Source organism: Hydra vulgaris, chromosome 06 (assembly GCF_038396675.1).
Source record: "Hydra vulgaris chromosome 06, alternate assembly HydraT2T_AEP".
Taxonomy (NCBI): domain Eukaryota; kingdom Metazoa; phylum Cnidaria; class Hydrozoa; order Anthoathecata; family Hydridae; genus Hydra; species Hydra vulgaris.
In genome coordinates, this window is record NC_088925.1 from 20,383,393 (window position 1) to 20,398,303 (window position 14,911).

At 27.2% G+C, this 14,911-nt stretch overlaps 1 protein-coding gene across 1 annotated transcript; it reads left to right on the forward strand.

Annotated features, from left to right (window-relative positions):
- Window positions 1-817: 817 nt before the first annotated feature.
- On the forward strand, window positions 818-12,911 carry LOC100210187 (alpha-1,3-mannosyl-glycoprotein 2-beta-N-acetylglucosaminyltransferase). The gene is made up of 2 exons (XM_065799510.1): window positions 818-2,377; window positions 12,187-12,911. Exons 1-2 carry the CDS (start codon window positions 1,567-1,569, stop codon window positions 12,870-12,872), a joined length of 1,497 nt encoding a protein of 498 aa, XP_065655582.1. The 5' UTR covers window positions 818-1,566; the 3' UTR covers window positions 12,873-12,911.
- Window positions 12,912-14,911: the final 2,000 nt, after the last annotated feature.

Below are 14,911 nucleotides of genomic sequence, written 5' to 3' on the forward strand. Positions count from 1 at the left end.
TTTCATTGTTTCTAATGTTTTAAAAAAAGCATCCAGTTGTGTACAAAGTGGAAGGGTGTCCTAAATTAGTAGTTTTACTGCGTACATATATACCAGAACTTTTTGTATAAGTAAATTTGTCAACTTGTTTCTCTACGTAGTGGCCTCGTTTGTCAAGGTTTGTGTTTCAGAGTTATAGAGTTGAGAGAGGGTTATAACCACAAGTAGTCTCCTTATCTATAGTGGCCTTATCGGCCTTGGGGAGGTGAATTAACAAAAAATAATAATAATAAACAAAAGATAATGCAATTTGATCAAAAAATTTTTAAGTCATTCAATACAAAACATAGTTAAAAACAGCCTACTGATTTCTTTATTTCTCTGTCCGATTAAATTTGAATGAAACAGACCATTATCATATGTAAAAATACTATAATTGTCATAAATTAATATAAATACTGTTTTAAAATAAAAAATATTAGTCAAAATTAATTAAATTCTGTTAAGATAAAATATAGCTTTTGCGTTTTTATGAATTCCTTCAAAAAAAATTGCCAGCTGTTAGATGCATTTTTATTACCAAGTAATGAGTCATTACGTTGCCAGTTTTTTATGAATGTTACTCTCAGGTGCTTAATACAAGGTGGGGTGGGAATATAAAGTGGGGTGGAAAGATTTGTTCAGATCTAATGACAGGGGGGGGGGGTTATCTTATACCAATACAATTGAACTTTTTACCAGTAAACATTACCTCAAAGCTCTAACTAATGGACCAGGTTTAAGGTCACTTATTAAATTTGTCTGTTAAGCCCATTATTAAATTTGTCTGTTTAAAGATTGACAGGTGTAAAAGATTAAAAATTCTTTAATGGATGCCATGCAAATGCATCTTCAACTTTTTGCAGTTGTTTGCTGAAGTTCAAATTTGATAGAAAATGTGTTTTAATGCTTTGGTCAATGCAAATGGTTTTAAGGATCTCAACAACCAGTTAGAAAAACTTGCAGTTCATGCATCCAAGATCTTTTTTTGTCACTACCAAGCTGATAATAAATAATGAAGAGATTATATCAGTAGTGTTAAGAAAAGAAAACTTTGATGTTGAAGAGAATGAAAACAATAATAAAAATATTTTGATCAAATCAACTTGCTGTCAATTGTATGTCAAGCCTTGGAGGTACTGCAAAGCTACATAATATTTAGTTACAAAAGAGAGTCTATTAAATAAATGTATGAACCAAATAAACTCAATTGTGGAAAAAAAGAATTATCAGAAAAGCTAAAACAAGCTAATATGTGAAACTTTTTTCACTGAATCATTTTCTCACACTTTTTATTGTTATAATGGTGTATACTTAATGTTTATATTTTTAGAATTAAAGAAAAATTGCCTTAAGTTGAACTAATATCTCATCTTACAAAATTCAGATTAATAGGATTTTGTTTAAGTCAAGGAATCATTAGTTTGATTTTCCCTGGCACCATGAAAGTTTGCGTTACCAGAATTTAACTGTACTCATTTTTGGGTGTTTAAATTTATTTATATTAAAGTGTGATGTATTGATTTATAATTATCAAATGTATAAAAAATGCATTTCAATGAGATTTATATACATTTTTTAGCACCATTGAATAGTATGCGTATAATGAAAAAATTAGTCACCAATGCAGTTTCATGTAGATGCAAGAAATCAACCAAGTTTATTGTAATATTTATTGGAGGTTTTTTTTTAATTGCTAACTTTATTTCAATTAAATATCTAATCAGAGATGATTTGAAGAACTATGCAAGTGTCAAAAGTAATGAAATGACTTTAAATAAAATGACTAATGAATATATATTGGAAAATGAAAAAGAAATAATGACCAAAGAATCTTTATTGGAAAATGGAAAAAAAATAACTAAAGAGTCTTTTTTGGAAAACGAAAATAATAAAATTGAAGATTTTCATGAAATCATAATAACAAGACCGATAGAAATTGAAAGTAAAATGTCTAGAGACAAGAATTTTAATAGTGAAAGTTTTATATCAGACAATAGTGAAACAGCACCTCCGTTAAATAATAGTATGGTCTTATTAGTTATTGCTTGTAATCGCCCTTCTGTTGGACGTTGTTTAGATAATATTTTTAAGTATAAACCTGTAAATGTTAATATACCTGTTATTGTTAGCCAAGATTGTGGAGATGAACCAACTTCAAAAGTGATAAGCTCATATGGAAACAAATTAATACATATAAAACAACCAGATCTTGGAGAGATACATAATGTCCCATCAAACATGAAGATGTATCAGGGATACTATAAGATATCTAGACATTACAAGTGGGCATTAAATCAGGTTTTTGAGCATCATGGAGCAGATAGTGCCATAATTGTTGAAGATGACATAGATATAGGTAATAATGATATTTTTTATTTTTTTATACCACATAAATTGTTGTTATTTTCGTTGTTGTTGTTATTGTTGTTGTTGTTATTACTATTGTTGCTGTTGCTGTTGTTGCTACAGAGTTAATTCAGTATTTTTAGGCGCAATGGGTTATTTACTTTACTTTTAAAATGCAATTCTATGCATGTATAGTTTTAAATTTAAAAAAAAAAATAATTTATCTTGTTTTTTATAATTTTATGTAAAATACTGACTTAATTTGAATATTAAAAAAGTGCTCTCAAGTGCTTAACAGATAATGTAGTGGGAATACAAGGTTGGATATTATTAAGCTTTGGATAGGTAGGAAAATTTCCCAAAAATTAATAAGCATCCCCTCCTGTGTATTAGACAATGTAAACACCACACATATACATAAAAATACTCATTTAGTGGCAATAAATATTTAATAGTGATGAAATATAAAATAATAAAGGTTAAGGGAGGGTATATACGAGTGAGCCACAGTTAGGAGTGAATCATTGATCCCATAGCTAGAATGTGCCAAGAAAATGACCCTAAACTTTAACTAAGTAATTACAAGCACATTTGTGTTAAAATTATCAAATTTTTTATCAATTCTTAGGTTTCTATGTTATTGGTGTACTTTTTTTTTTGCCTAGAGGTAAAATATTTTGTACTGGTTGAAAGTTCTCTAAAAAATATGCTGATTAATTCAATATATTTGTTAAAAAGTAGCTATTTAATCATGTATCTAGAAAAAGTGTTTTGTGTGTGTGTGTGTGTGTGTGTGGGCATTGTTGTCATGATAAAAAATTACTAAAACCCAAATATTTATCATTTAACGGCTCACAAAAATGTTTCACAGAAGTGAGTTGTGTTGTGTTATTCACTGTGCCCCGGTACTGGGGCACAGTGTATGAATGAACTCAGCCGTGAATTAATGGTAGTGAATAGGGCAATAGCCAAATAACTTTGAGACTGAGGGAGGAAAGACACTGTATTATACTTTTGTATTATACTTTTGGCATACTTTTATTAATTAGATTAGTATAAAATTAAAAAAATAGACATTTTGAAAATTGAGAAGAAAACATTTTTTTTTTATTGATAACAAAACTTTGAAAAATTAAAAAATTATTCAAATATTATTATTCATAACTTAAAACTAATAAATTCATTTTCATGTAGTTTGTTTGTTAAAAATGCATGTATTTAGTCTTTAAGATCATTAATCATCGTGAATCAACCTATTCACTGTACCCCAATTCACTGTGACCCACCATATCAAATTAAGTTTAAGTCTTATTTTTTTGGGACATGAGTATTGTTAAAAGAAAAGATAAACTACTAAAAGGAAGCATAAATATCAATAATCCGTATGAAAAACTTCAACTTTAGAAATTATTTCAACCATGATCTTCATAACAAACATAAGGACGGTAAAAAATTTTACTTTAGTTAGCTAAAAACAAAAATTACCTATCAAAAACCGGTAGTCAAAAATTATGTAATAACAACTATAAATAAAGGTTACTTGCCTAATTAACACTTAATTAGTCTAAAACAATATTCAACTTTAAGTTTCAGGTATTTTAAGCTAATGGATCACTCTTAACATTTGTTTGGTTCATTCCTGTGTAAGGGTAAGAGTGAACAAGTAGTTACTCACGGCATATTTTTCAAATCAATAAAAATTTAGAAATGTTTTGATATTTATTTTATTACTATTAGAAACTACAAAAGGGCTCAAAATGGCTCTTGGGCTACACAAAGCTATCTTGGGCTCCTTATAATTATAAATTTTTTGAAAATATTGGGTTTTTAAAAAAATCAAGTATATATATATCTTAATCAAATAGTTTTTAATTATTATACTGTTGTTACCTTGAGTGACCAGAATATTATTTTTTATGTAGGAGAACACAGCAAAAAATTAAGTTTAATAAGTTTTGGTGCTCTCCTATGAAGAAAATAGTGGTCAGACTATACTTACCCATGTTAAGGGGTTGTTTCTATGTTTTGTAATCACGGAAGTGGAAGAGTCATTTCTAATGTTTATACCTGAAAATGGGGGGGGGGGGGGGGGGATTAGTAAGTATAATCTGTATGATACATACACATTTATATATATATATATATATATATATATATATATATATATATATATATATATATACATATCATACATATACATGATACAAGTTGAAACGTTGAAAAAACTGACAGACAAAATATTTATCATGCACCATTAGGTGCATGTTAATTGATTTTCACCTTCTTTTTTTTTTTTGTGAAAAAATTTAATGATATTAATTATTATGATCAACCAAAAATGGACTCTTATATACTTGAATAGCATTATACTGTGTTATGTTGTTAAGATTAGTACTTTATTTTATTTTCTTTCTTGCAAATGTTAAATGAAATATTTTCCATTCATCCAAAATAAATGTAAAGAAATTTCTTCACTAATTCTCAATTAAATCCCTCAATTCTCTCAGTTAAAGAGGTTGTTCTATTGCTGAGATTTTGGTACTTAAGAGCAAAAGTAATTCAAAATAACTTTTAAGATTTATTGCTTATAAGTTTTTTGTTATTTAATTCATGACTACAAAATGCTGTATAAAGGTTAAGTTAGGATATGATGCTTTTTTATGATTCTGCATTACAATTGCAGAGTGTGCAGGAGTTTTTGAACAAAATAAAAATGATTGAAGAAAAATTGGAAGAAAAGGTTTCTGTTGTAAATTGGAAACCTTTTCTGATTTCAAAAAAATATCAATGCTGGCAAAGTAAACAATTAATCTAATCAAATACTAAATTTAATTTTGTTTATAAAGAAATAAAGTTGGTGTCTTGACTAGAGTTGCTAACTGTAAGATTTCGATCAATCAGGAACTTTTTTTTTACAGAATTTTAAAAAGTATTTGAAATTACCAAATTATTTTTTGCAAATAATACTTTTAAGATTTTCGCTAGTTTTTAAATAAAGCTTTTATGAAAGTAGCTCTTTTGATTGTTGCTTTGGTGAAAGTAGTGATTTTGATAACTACCTTATGAAGTCTATAACAATAAAACAACTAATTTAGGAACCCCTCCCCCCTTGTACACACCTGTACATACGCATCATTTATTACTAAATCAACCTTCCCCAACGTATAAACTTTTCAAAACATTACAAACAAAAAATATCTTTAGGTTATTCAACATGTCTATGTAACATAACATAATATTGACTTTTTAAACTTGTAAAACTCAATGCTTTTGTTTGAAATCAAGAATTAGGAGAAAAAGAGAACGAGAGATAGTCAAACCATGTATGTACTTGCTGACATATACACACATACCCTTGTACATATTTATACATTTTTAGGTAATCCCCTTTCTACCCATACCTTTGTATAAAATTTAAGGAAGACCCCAATATGAATTATTTGTATCCAATTTGTTTGTAATGTTATCTTTGATCACAACATTGAAATTTTAATATATTTTTCTTTGAAATAATATTGAAAAATAAAAGTTTGTTTTGAAACAAAGACTTTTGAAATAGCCATTTATAAAAGTAAACTTTTGAAGCATCTCATAATAAATATACTTAACTGTGTTCTATTAAATAAATCTGTTTAATTAAGTAAATAATTAAATGATATTTATTGATATTCATAAGTCTCAATTGTGTATAGAAGTTTAATTAGAAATAGAATTTTAAATAGAAAAATAGAAATTAAAATAGAAATAAATTAAAGTTTTTTGTAAGTTTTAAATTATTTTTTTGCTTTGGACTATTGTGAAAGTCTTTCAAAAAGAATTGATTTTTGAAAAATTTTGTATATTGTGTTGTGTAAAATAAATTTTTACAATTTCCAGAAAAGCGACTTGAAATCAAATAGTTAAAGATGAAATTTTTTTGCAATTCCTGGATGCTGATTGCTGGATGACAATTTTTGTCATCCAGCAAAAACCCTACTTTTAGCATTATTTGCAAAAGTTAAATCCTTTATGGACTTAATATTTTGTCCTAACCTTTTAATTGAATTTTTTAAATATGCATATATATATATATATATATATATATATATATATATATATATATATATATATTATATATATATATATATATAATAGTAAAAAAATTAAAAATTAAAACCTACATTTCTACATAAAATTATTAATTTTTTGCAGATGCACCAATAATCCTTTTATATATATATACAGGGTTGGAAACTAAGTTTTTGCCGACTTACGAGAATCACGAAACATACAACAAGAAATTATTAATCATCCTCTCTAAGGAATTCGAAATAGTTACCATCACTCTCAATACATCTTCGCCATCTGTCCGGCAGCTTGGCAATGCCAGTTGCGAAAAATTCAGGGGGCTTTGCATTGATCCAGAGCTGAACATCCTGCATAATTTCGGCAGCATTGTTGAAAATTTTCCCTTTCAAAGCCGATTTCATGGGTGAAAATAAATAAAAGTCTGATGGTGCCAGGTCCGGGGAGTATGGAGGATGTGGTAGAAGTTTTAGACCAATTTCGTGCAACTTACTGGTGGTGACTGCAGCTGAATGGGGGCGGGCATTGTCTTGCTGGAGGAATACACTTCCATCTATTGTCCATCGTCTTCTTTCCCTCCAGAGTGCATCCTTCAGCTTATCTAGGAGGTGACTGTAGTAAATTGCGGTAATTGTTTCACCGCAATTTCGTGGTAGGATGTCAATGAGAATAATTCCTTTACTGTCCCAAAATACGGTAGCTAAATGCTTTTTTGTTGTCAAAGTTTGTCACACCTCAGTAACTGGGTCATCTCCTGCACCCACCCACGATCTGTGAGTTTGAGTGCCAGTGTTCTCCCAGTATATCCATACCTTGTCGACGATTACAAGGCGAGGTAAGAAATTGTTCTTCTCATACATCTCTAACAGCTGACTGCAAATTTCCACTTTTTTAGCTTTGGCAGATTCAGTCAATTCATAAGGAACCCAAATATTCCTCAAATAGCGTTTACCCATTTGCAGTAGATTTTTTCTGACTGCTGTGTGGCTGACGTGGAGGTGCTCGGCAATGAACCTTGTGGTTGCATGACGATTCTCTTGCAGAATTACATCAATCTTCTGGTCCAGTTCAAGGGATGGACGACCAGTGCATTCATCATCTTAACATCGTAAACACCCTCTCGAAATTTTAATACCCAGTTGGCACACGTACGCAGACTCACTACTCCATTGCCCAGTGTCTTGTTGATCTCCTTGTTAATATCGGATGTATCCAGCCCTCGCTTCCAACCGTAATAGATTAATTTCCTGATGTCTTCTTTGTCAAAATTCATTGATGCAATCAAAAAAATGCAAAACAATACCCTTGGCAATAATTCCTATAAAACAAAAATGTTCATTTTTTTATTTTCACAATAAATAAATACCTGAATATTATTTATTTTCATTTATTAAGTGCAATTATAAAGTAAGAATATTCTATGAATACATAGAAACACAAACGATTTACTTCTCTCACGTAAACACATAGAAATAACAAATTATAACTTGGCAAAAACTTAGTTTCCAACCCTGTGTGTGTGTATATATATATATATATATATATATATATATATATATATATATATATATATATATATATATATATATATATATATATATATATATGCATATTCAAAAAATTCAATTAAAAGGTTAGGCTTATAATTTTTTTTCTTTAGAATTTAAAAAATAGAAAAAAAGATAACAATTATAGTTATTTCAAACACAAAATTTATTTTTTAGGATACTTAAAACAAATTAAGAAAAAAATATATATAAAAACAATGAAAGACATATATTAAATTTTTTGGAAGAAATTAATCATATATAAGAAAAAAAAGCTGCTCATAAGTTTAACATGCTTGAGTTTGAAGTTGTTTTTAGGCCGAACCCTAATAAGGAATGTGACCACCTCTATTTTTTATGCATAATGAACATCTTCTTCTTATAGAATTGAAAAGTTTAAGACAATATTCAATTGTCAAACCATTAAACAACTCTTATAAATTTGCTCTTAGATCTTCAGCTGAAGTTTCTGGTTCTTTGGTAAGTTTTTGGTCCAACACAGTCCAAAAAATTTTCAATTGGATTCAGATCAAGTGATCTAGCTGGCCATGAAAGTGTCTTGATATTGTTTTGCTCAAACCATTCTTTTACAGGTTTTGCTTTATGGCATGGAGCATTGTCTTGTTGAAACATCCACTCCGGCTCGTTACAAAAAAAATGTCCTTGGTAGGTATCAAATAGCTTTCAAGGGTGTTGATGTATTTATGTTGGTCCATTCGACCATCGTATGTGATGTTGCCCTAAATACAAATTGCACCATCTCCACCTCATAGCATAGGTACAATACGGCAATTATTATACTTTTCATTGTGATGCCTACAGACAATTACTTTGTTTTTATGATTTAGGAAGGTGTATATAAACTCATCACTAAAAACAATTTTTCTTAATTCATATTTTTAAAATTGCTTTGCAAAATTTAATGGTTTTCTGGTAGCAACATAGCACCACAATTTACGATCTATTAATCTTCTATTAACTGTTTGTCTTGATTGTTGAGTATGTCTTGTTTTGCTGAGTATTTAGGATTTTTTCTGGCAATTCTATAAATAAAATCATCATCAGTGATATTTGTCTTTCTTGGTCACCCACAATGCTTGTCAGCAGTACAACCAGTTTCATTAGCTCTACTTACACATGATAGTAAAACACTTTTAAAATTCGAGGTATTTCAATGTTAGAGTGACCTCCCATATTAAGACCAATAATATGCTGTTTGATTTCTTGACTTATTGTTTTTCTTCCCATGGGAAATTTTCAGACTTTTTGTTATTATTATAAATTGAAATTAAGTAATTAAATGATGAATTAATATAAAACAAGTTTAATTTACTACGATCCAACTTTTACTGCAATAAATTTATAAAAGCTCTCCTTAAAAGCTTTAGGGAGAGCTTTTATAAACTTATCAGCAGGGTTTTTTAAAGCTTAAAATACCGCTTAATGTATGTACTTTAAAAATAAAATGTGCTTAAGCAAATTTTTTTAATTTTCTTATTTTATCTGGTTATGTCTCGTTAGTTAATAGAAAAAGAAAGTTTTAAAGCTTTACTAACTGAAAAAATAATATATATGGAAAAAAAGTAAAGTATATATATATGTGTGTATATATATATATATATTGCCGATAGACATGAAATTTTAGGTTCTATTAAAGTTGTTTTTTCTAAAATTTAAGTATAAAATGCTCTGTTTTTGAAAAAATTTATATTATATTTATATATTTTCTTAAATATTGAGCACTCTACAACGATCAAGAGTTTAATGTTTTTAATACTAAATCATACAACAACAATATATATATATATATATATATATATATATATATATATATATATATATATATATATATATATATATATATATATATATATATATATGTATATATATATATATATATATATATATATATATATATATATATATATATATATATATATATATATATATATATATATATATATATATATATATTGTGTTTCTTATAAAATTATAACTAAAAAAGGATATTATAAAATGCAAGGTATAAACAATAAAGAATTTAAGTAAAAAATCTTTCTGTTTTTTTTACCATAAAGGTGATTATTTCAGATTTTTTTGAATTTTGAAATTTAAAAATGTCTTTATTAATTAAAAAGTCTTTTTTAAGGTGTTCTAAACTAACCGATTAAGAGTATCTTTGTAAAATAAATAGTATAGATAATTGGTGCTAATAAACTACTTGGTTTTTTGTCTTGATAGATGTGGCTGTTTGTTGATGCGTGTAGCTTTCAAATTTTGAAAAATTCAAGTGTAAATTTTAATGAGTTGTATTTTATACTATACTTCTGAAAAAGTTTACAAGAGCTATTTGACACAAGATTTATTTTATTGAAGTAATTTAGTTCTTGATTTTCTGAATAGAAATATCTGTAAATAGGTGTTATTTAAAAATAGTATTTGCATTAAAAGTATAAAAGCAGTAAATTTTGAATAATAGTTTTTGGCATAACAGCATTTATTGTTATGAAAAGTAATGAAACTTATGATGAGTATAACATAATTTCAAATTTAATTAAATTTTTTTTGTAATAAATTTTCAATTTTGATATATAATGTGAGTGAATTATGTTTATTACTGGAACATTTTCCTAAATAATTAAGAAATGTTATATAGATGCCACCTAGTTTGTAGGTTTTTTTTGTTTATTATACTGTTTCCTTCATTATATTATATTATACAATTTAGTTCATTATATTGTTATATTATTAAAAATTATTTTAAATGTTTAGAGAAGTATGAAAACATTTTAGTTATATAGATTATTTTTTAAGTAAATTTTCATTAGAAGAAAGTAAAACTAGTCCCGCCAATTAAAGACCACATACAGGTCTTTTTTGTTACTAAATCAATAAAGTTATCAACAGTAAACTAATTAACATCAAAACATACTTAATTAAATATTTTATTGTCCGTTACAGCAAGTTGTATCATTGTTCTGAGTCATAAATCATAGAAATTTTCTTATAACAAGTGTTTCCTCCTTTTGCATCAATAATGCTCTTTAGACATCTTGGCATTGATGCTATCAGGTATTCACAGGTCACTTGTGTTACTTCTTTTGTCCAGACATTAAGAATTGACTTTTTCTAAAAATGTAGGTAGTAAGCGACCGGGGCTATGGTCGGGGCTAGGTTTGATAACACATAGCCGCGACCAGGGTCAGGTTTATGACCAGGGCTGCATAAATATTGATAGATCCTATAAAAATGTTATTTTTAATTAAAATTTATGATATGAGTTATAATTAAAAACAATACTTTTATAGGATCTATTAATATTAATGCAGCCCCGGTCATAAACCCGGCCGGGTTTATGACCGGGACAACGTACGATAAAAAACTGTATACATATATTTTACTACTGCATTGGTATAAGTAACTACTGGTAACTTTATTGACGACACATTGAATAGCAAAAAAAGCCATAAAAAAACAGCTCTCTACAGTACAGTTTCAATTAGAAATTAGTTGGTGTAATTAAAGTTGGAAAGCTACCCAATAACATAACCAATCGTGCTAGTTTATCAATACCAGTATCCGTTGATCAAAAGCATAAATCCTCCATCAAAAAGAAGACCATTTGTTAATATACCTCCTTCAAGTTTGATATCCACGAGCATTTTCAAGTCTTTCAAGACAAACAAAACCGTTGTAGCAACGGTGAAAAAAGTTATAGCTTTTTGGAATATTCGAAGTGAAAATTTTATCTGTGTTAGGTTAAAAATTGTAACTGCTTCAATGAATTTTATCAAGTTGATATGGTTAAATAATTGTTTTGAGGGTACATTATAATTGGGATAAAATTGTGTTTTGTATATTAAATAAGTTAATTTGAAATAAATGTGTTTTAAAAGCATTGTAAGAGTTTTGTGCTTTTTTTTTAGTTATTTACATGTTTACCTTATAAAAAAAACTAGCAGATTTTTTTTATAATTTTGCATCATAAATGGTGCGTGAAATTGCAAATTTTGTTTTTCGTTAAATATTAATTTCGATCAACCTTTGATACGCCTGTAGTTAGCGTATCAAATATTGCTTCTGTAGCAAATTTATTTCTCTAAACTTTTTTTTTTTTGTAAAATATGCTTTGATTGTATGCATAGTTTAAAGAATGAATTTTCTTTTTTATTTAATTTACTTTTTAAGTTATTATACTTATGTTTAGCACCAGACTTCTTTGAATACTTCTTAGCCACTCGGCCGTTAATGGAGCTTGATCCATCTATATATTGCATATCTGCCTGGAACGATAACGGAAAAGTGGACTCAGTTGATCCTCTCGCCATCGATTTATTATATCGCACTGATTTTTTTCCTGGGTTAGGGTGGTTGATAACTAAAAAGATTTGGGAAGAAATGAAGCCAAAATGGCCTTTAGGTTTTTGGGATGATTGGTTGCGTGCACCTTCTCAAAGAAAGGATCGCGTATGTATTCGTCCAGAAATATCACGTACAAAAACATTTGGTAGAATTGGTGTGAGTCAAGGTCAGTTTTTTGATCAGTATTTACAGTATATTAAGTTAAATGAAAATCCATTCCCCTTTCGCGATTATGATCTCAGTTATTTGTTGAAAGGAAACTACGATAACGAATTTTTACGAAAGGTTCAAAACTCTCCGCAAAAAAGTATTCATGAAATCTTATCTATAATTGATAGGCAAGAATACGCACGTGTATCGTATAATAGCATCGATGAGTTTATTTTTATAGCAAAACAATTGGGTATAATGTCTGACCTAAAAGCTGGTGTTCCAAGAATGGCTTATAAAGGCATTGTTAGTGTTTTTAAAAATAATAAACGTATTTTTGTGAGTCCTTCGTTTGACTGGAACGGTTACAAAGAAGAGTGAGATTCACGGTAGCGAAGTGTTTTATATATATAAATATATATATATATATATATATATATATATATATATATATATATATATATATATATATATACATACATATATATATATATATAATATATATATATATATATATATATATATATATATATATATATTATATATATATATATATATATATTATATATATATATATATATATTTATATATATATATATATATATATATATATATATATATATATTATATATATATATATATATATTTATATATATATATATATATATATATATATATATATGCATATAAGTAACTTTTTTATACTTTTGAAATACAAACCTCGTTTCTGTGAATTTTATTTTATATGTAATAGTTGGCCAAATAATCATCTGTGTTTTACTAAAGTAGCGCTAGGAAAGGGTAAATAATCTGCTATACTACAGTAACTTTACTACAGACTATTCCAACAAGTACACTATTTTGTTAAACAAGTTTTATAGTTCTATTGTTCATCGTCAGAACATAAATATTGCGCTCTCATTGTCTTTTAAAAGTGTATGCTGGGATCAAATCTTTTATGGTGGAAGTATAAATTTATGCGAATAGAAGTTTAGAATATTGAAATATATATCTCAACGTTAAAATAATCTTGTTCTATTCCTCACTTTTTGAAAAGTTCAAGTTATTGATTCTATTATGTTCCTCAAAAAAATGTTTTTCTACTGCATTGAAACCTAAGTTATAAATAATAAAGTCGCGGAAATAACTTAAGTAACAAAAAAAAATGTATGTACCGTCTCCAGAATTTATATTTTTTAAATCGTTTTATCTTATGGCCTATAGAGGTATAATGCAACGTGATAATTATAACCTTGCAATAAACTTGTATATTGCAAGTAAAATGTTATAAGTATTTTTGATATGTTTTTACATACAAACAGCTAGTTTAGTTAAATATGTCGTCTGTAAATTATTTTTATAATTAAAGTTATAAGTCAACCAATTCAAGACTTTCATTTCAAAATAAATAATTTTCTAAAATTATTTTTAAGATAGAAAAGTTTTAATAACCCTCCATAATAACATTGTTCTTAAAAATAGATCACTCAAAGAATTTTTATATTTGACATCAAATTTACAATGACGGCAAAAATCTAAATATTTGTTTTTTGGACTAAATAATCTATCATTTAATTTCTTAAATTTCAAGATTTTTTTGATGTTTTATCGAGATACAAAAAAATTTATAGGTAGTCTTCAAAAATCGACCAATCAATTTAATTGGTACTTTAATTAGGTACTAATAATTTTATGATCGAATAGAGACAAAGCTTGCTTGGAAAATTGTGTTCTGAAGTTTAAGCAAAAGCGAATAAATGTAGACTGTAAAATAAATATTAGAATAAATAAATGTAGACTGTTAGACTGTAAAATGTCATTGAAAAGTTATTAAGATTTAGAATTGGCAAAGTTTCTTGAAATCCCTCAGAAAAATAACTCAATCCATTTCATATTTTCAATCTATCACTTAAATCAGGTATAGTTTCGAATAATTTAAAACTTAGAGTCGCTTCAGTTTTTAAGGCTAAAGATAAGTCAGACCCTTAAATTACAAGTCTATTTCTATCTTATCGTGTTTTTTAAAATTGTTTAAACGTATAATGTACAATAGACTGATCATTTAATTAAAAACTATATGTTGTACAGTAAACAATTTGATTTCAAAAAAACATTCAACTGATCACGCAATAGTAGCGTAAGTTAACCATTTATCTGCCTTTAATGAAGACTGTTTTACATTAAAAGTTTTCCTTAATCTGTCTAAAGCTTTTGACATCGTAAATTATTCTAACCCAATTTAAAAAGTGGATATTACTGAATAAAAGATACAAATTACATTGGTTTAAAAATTACTTGTCGAACAAAAAATACGCAATGTGATAATATAGAAATAACCAAAAATACTAAAACTTGTGAAGTTCCATAGGATTCTATATTAATGTAAAGGTCCTTTCTTTTCTTACTATACATAAATATCT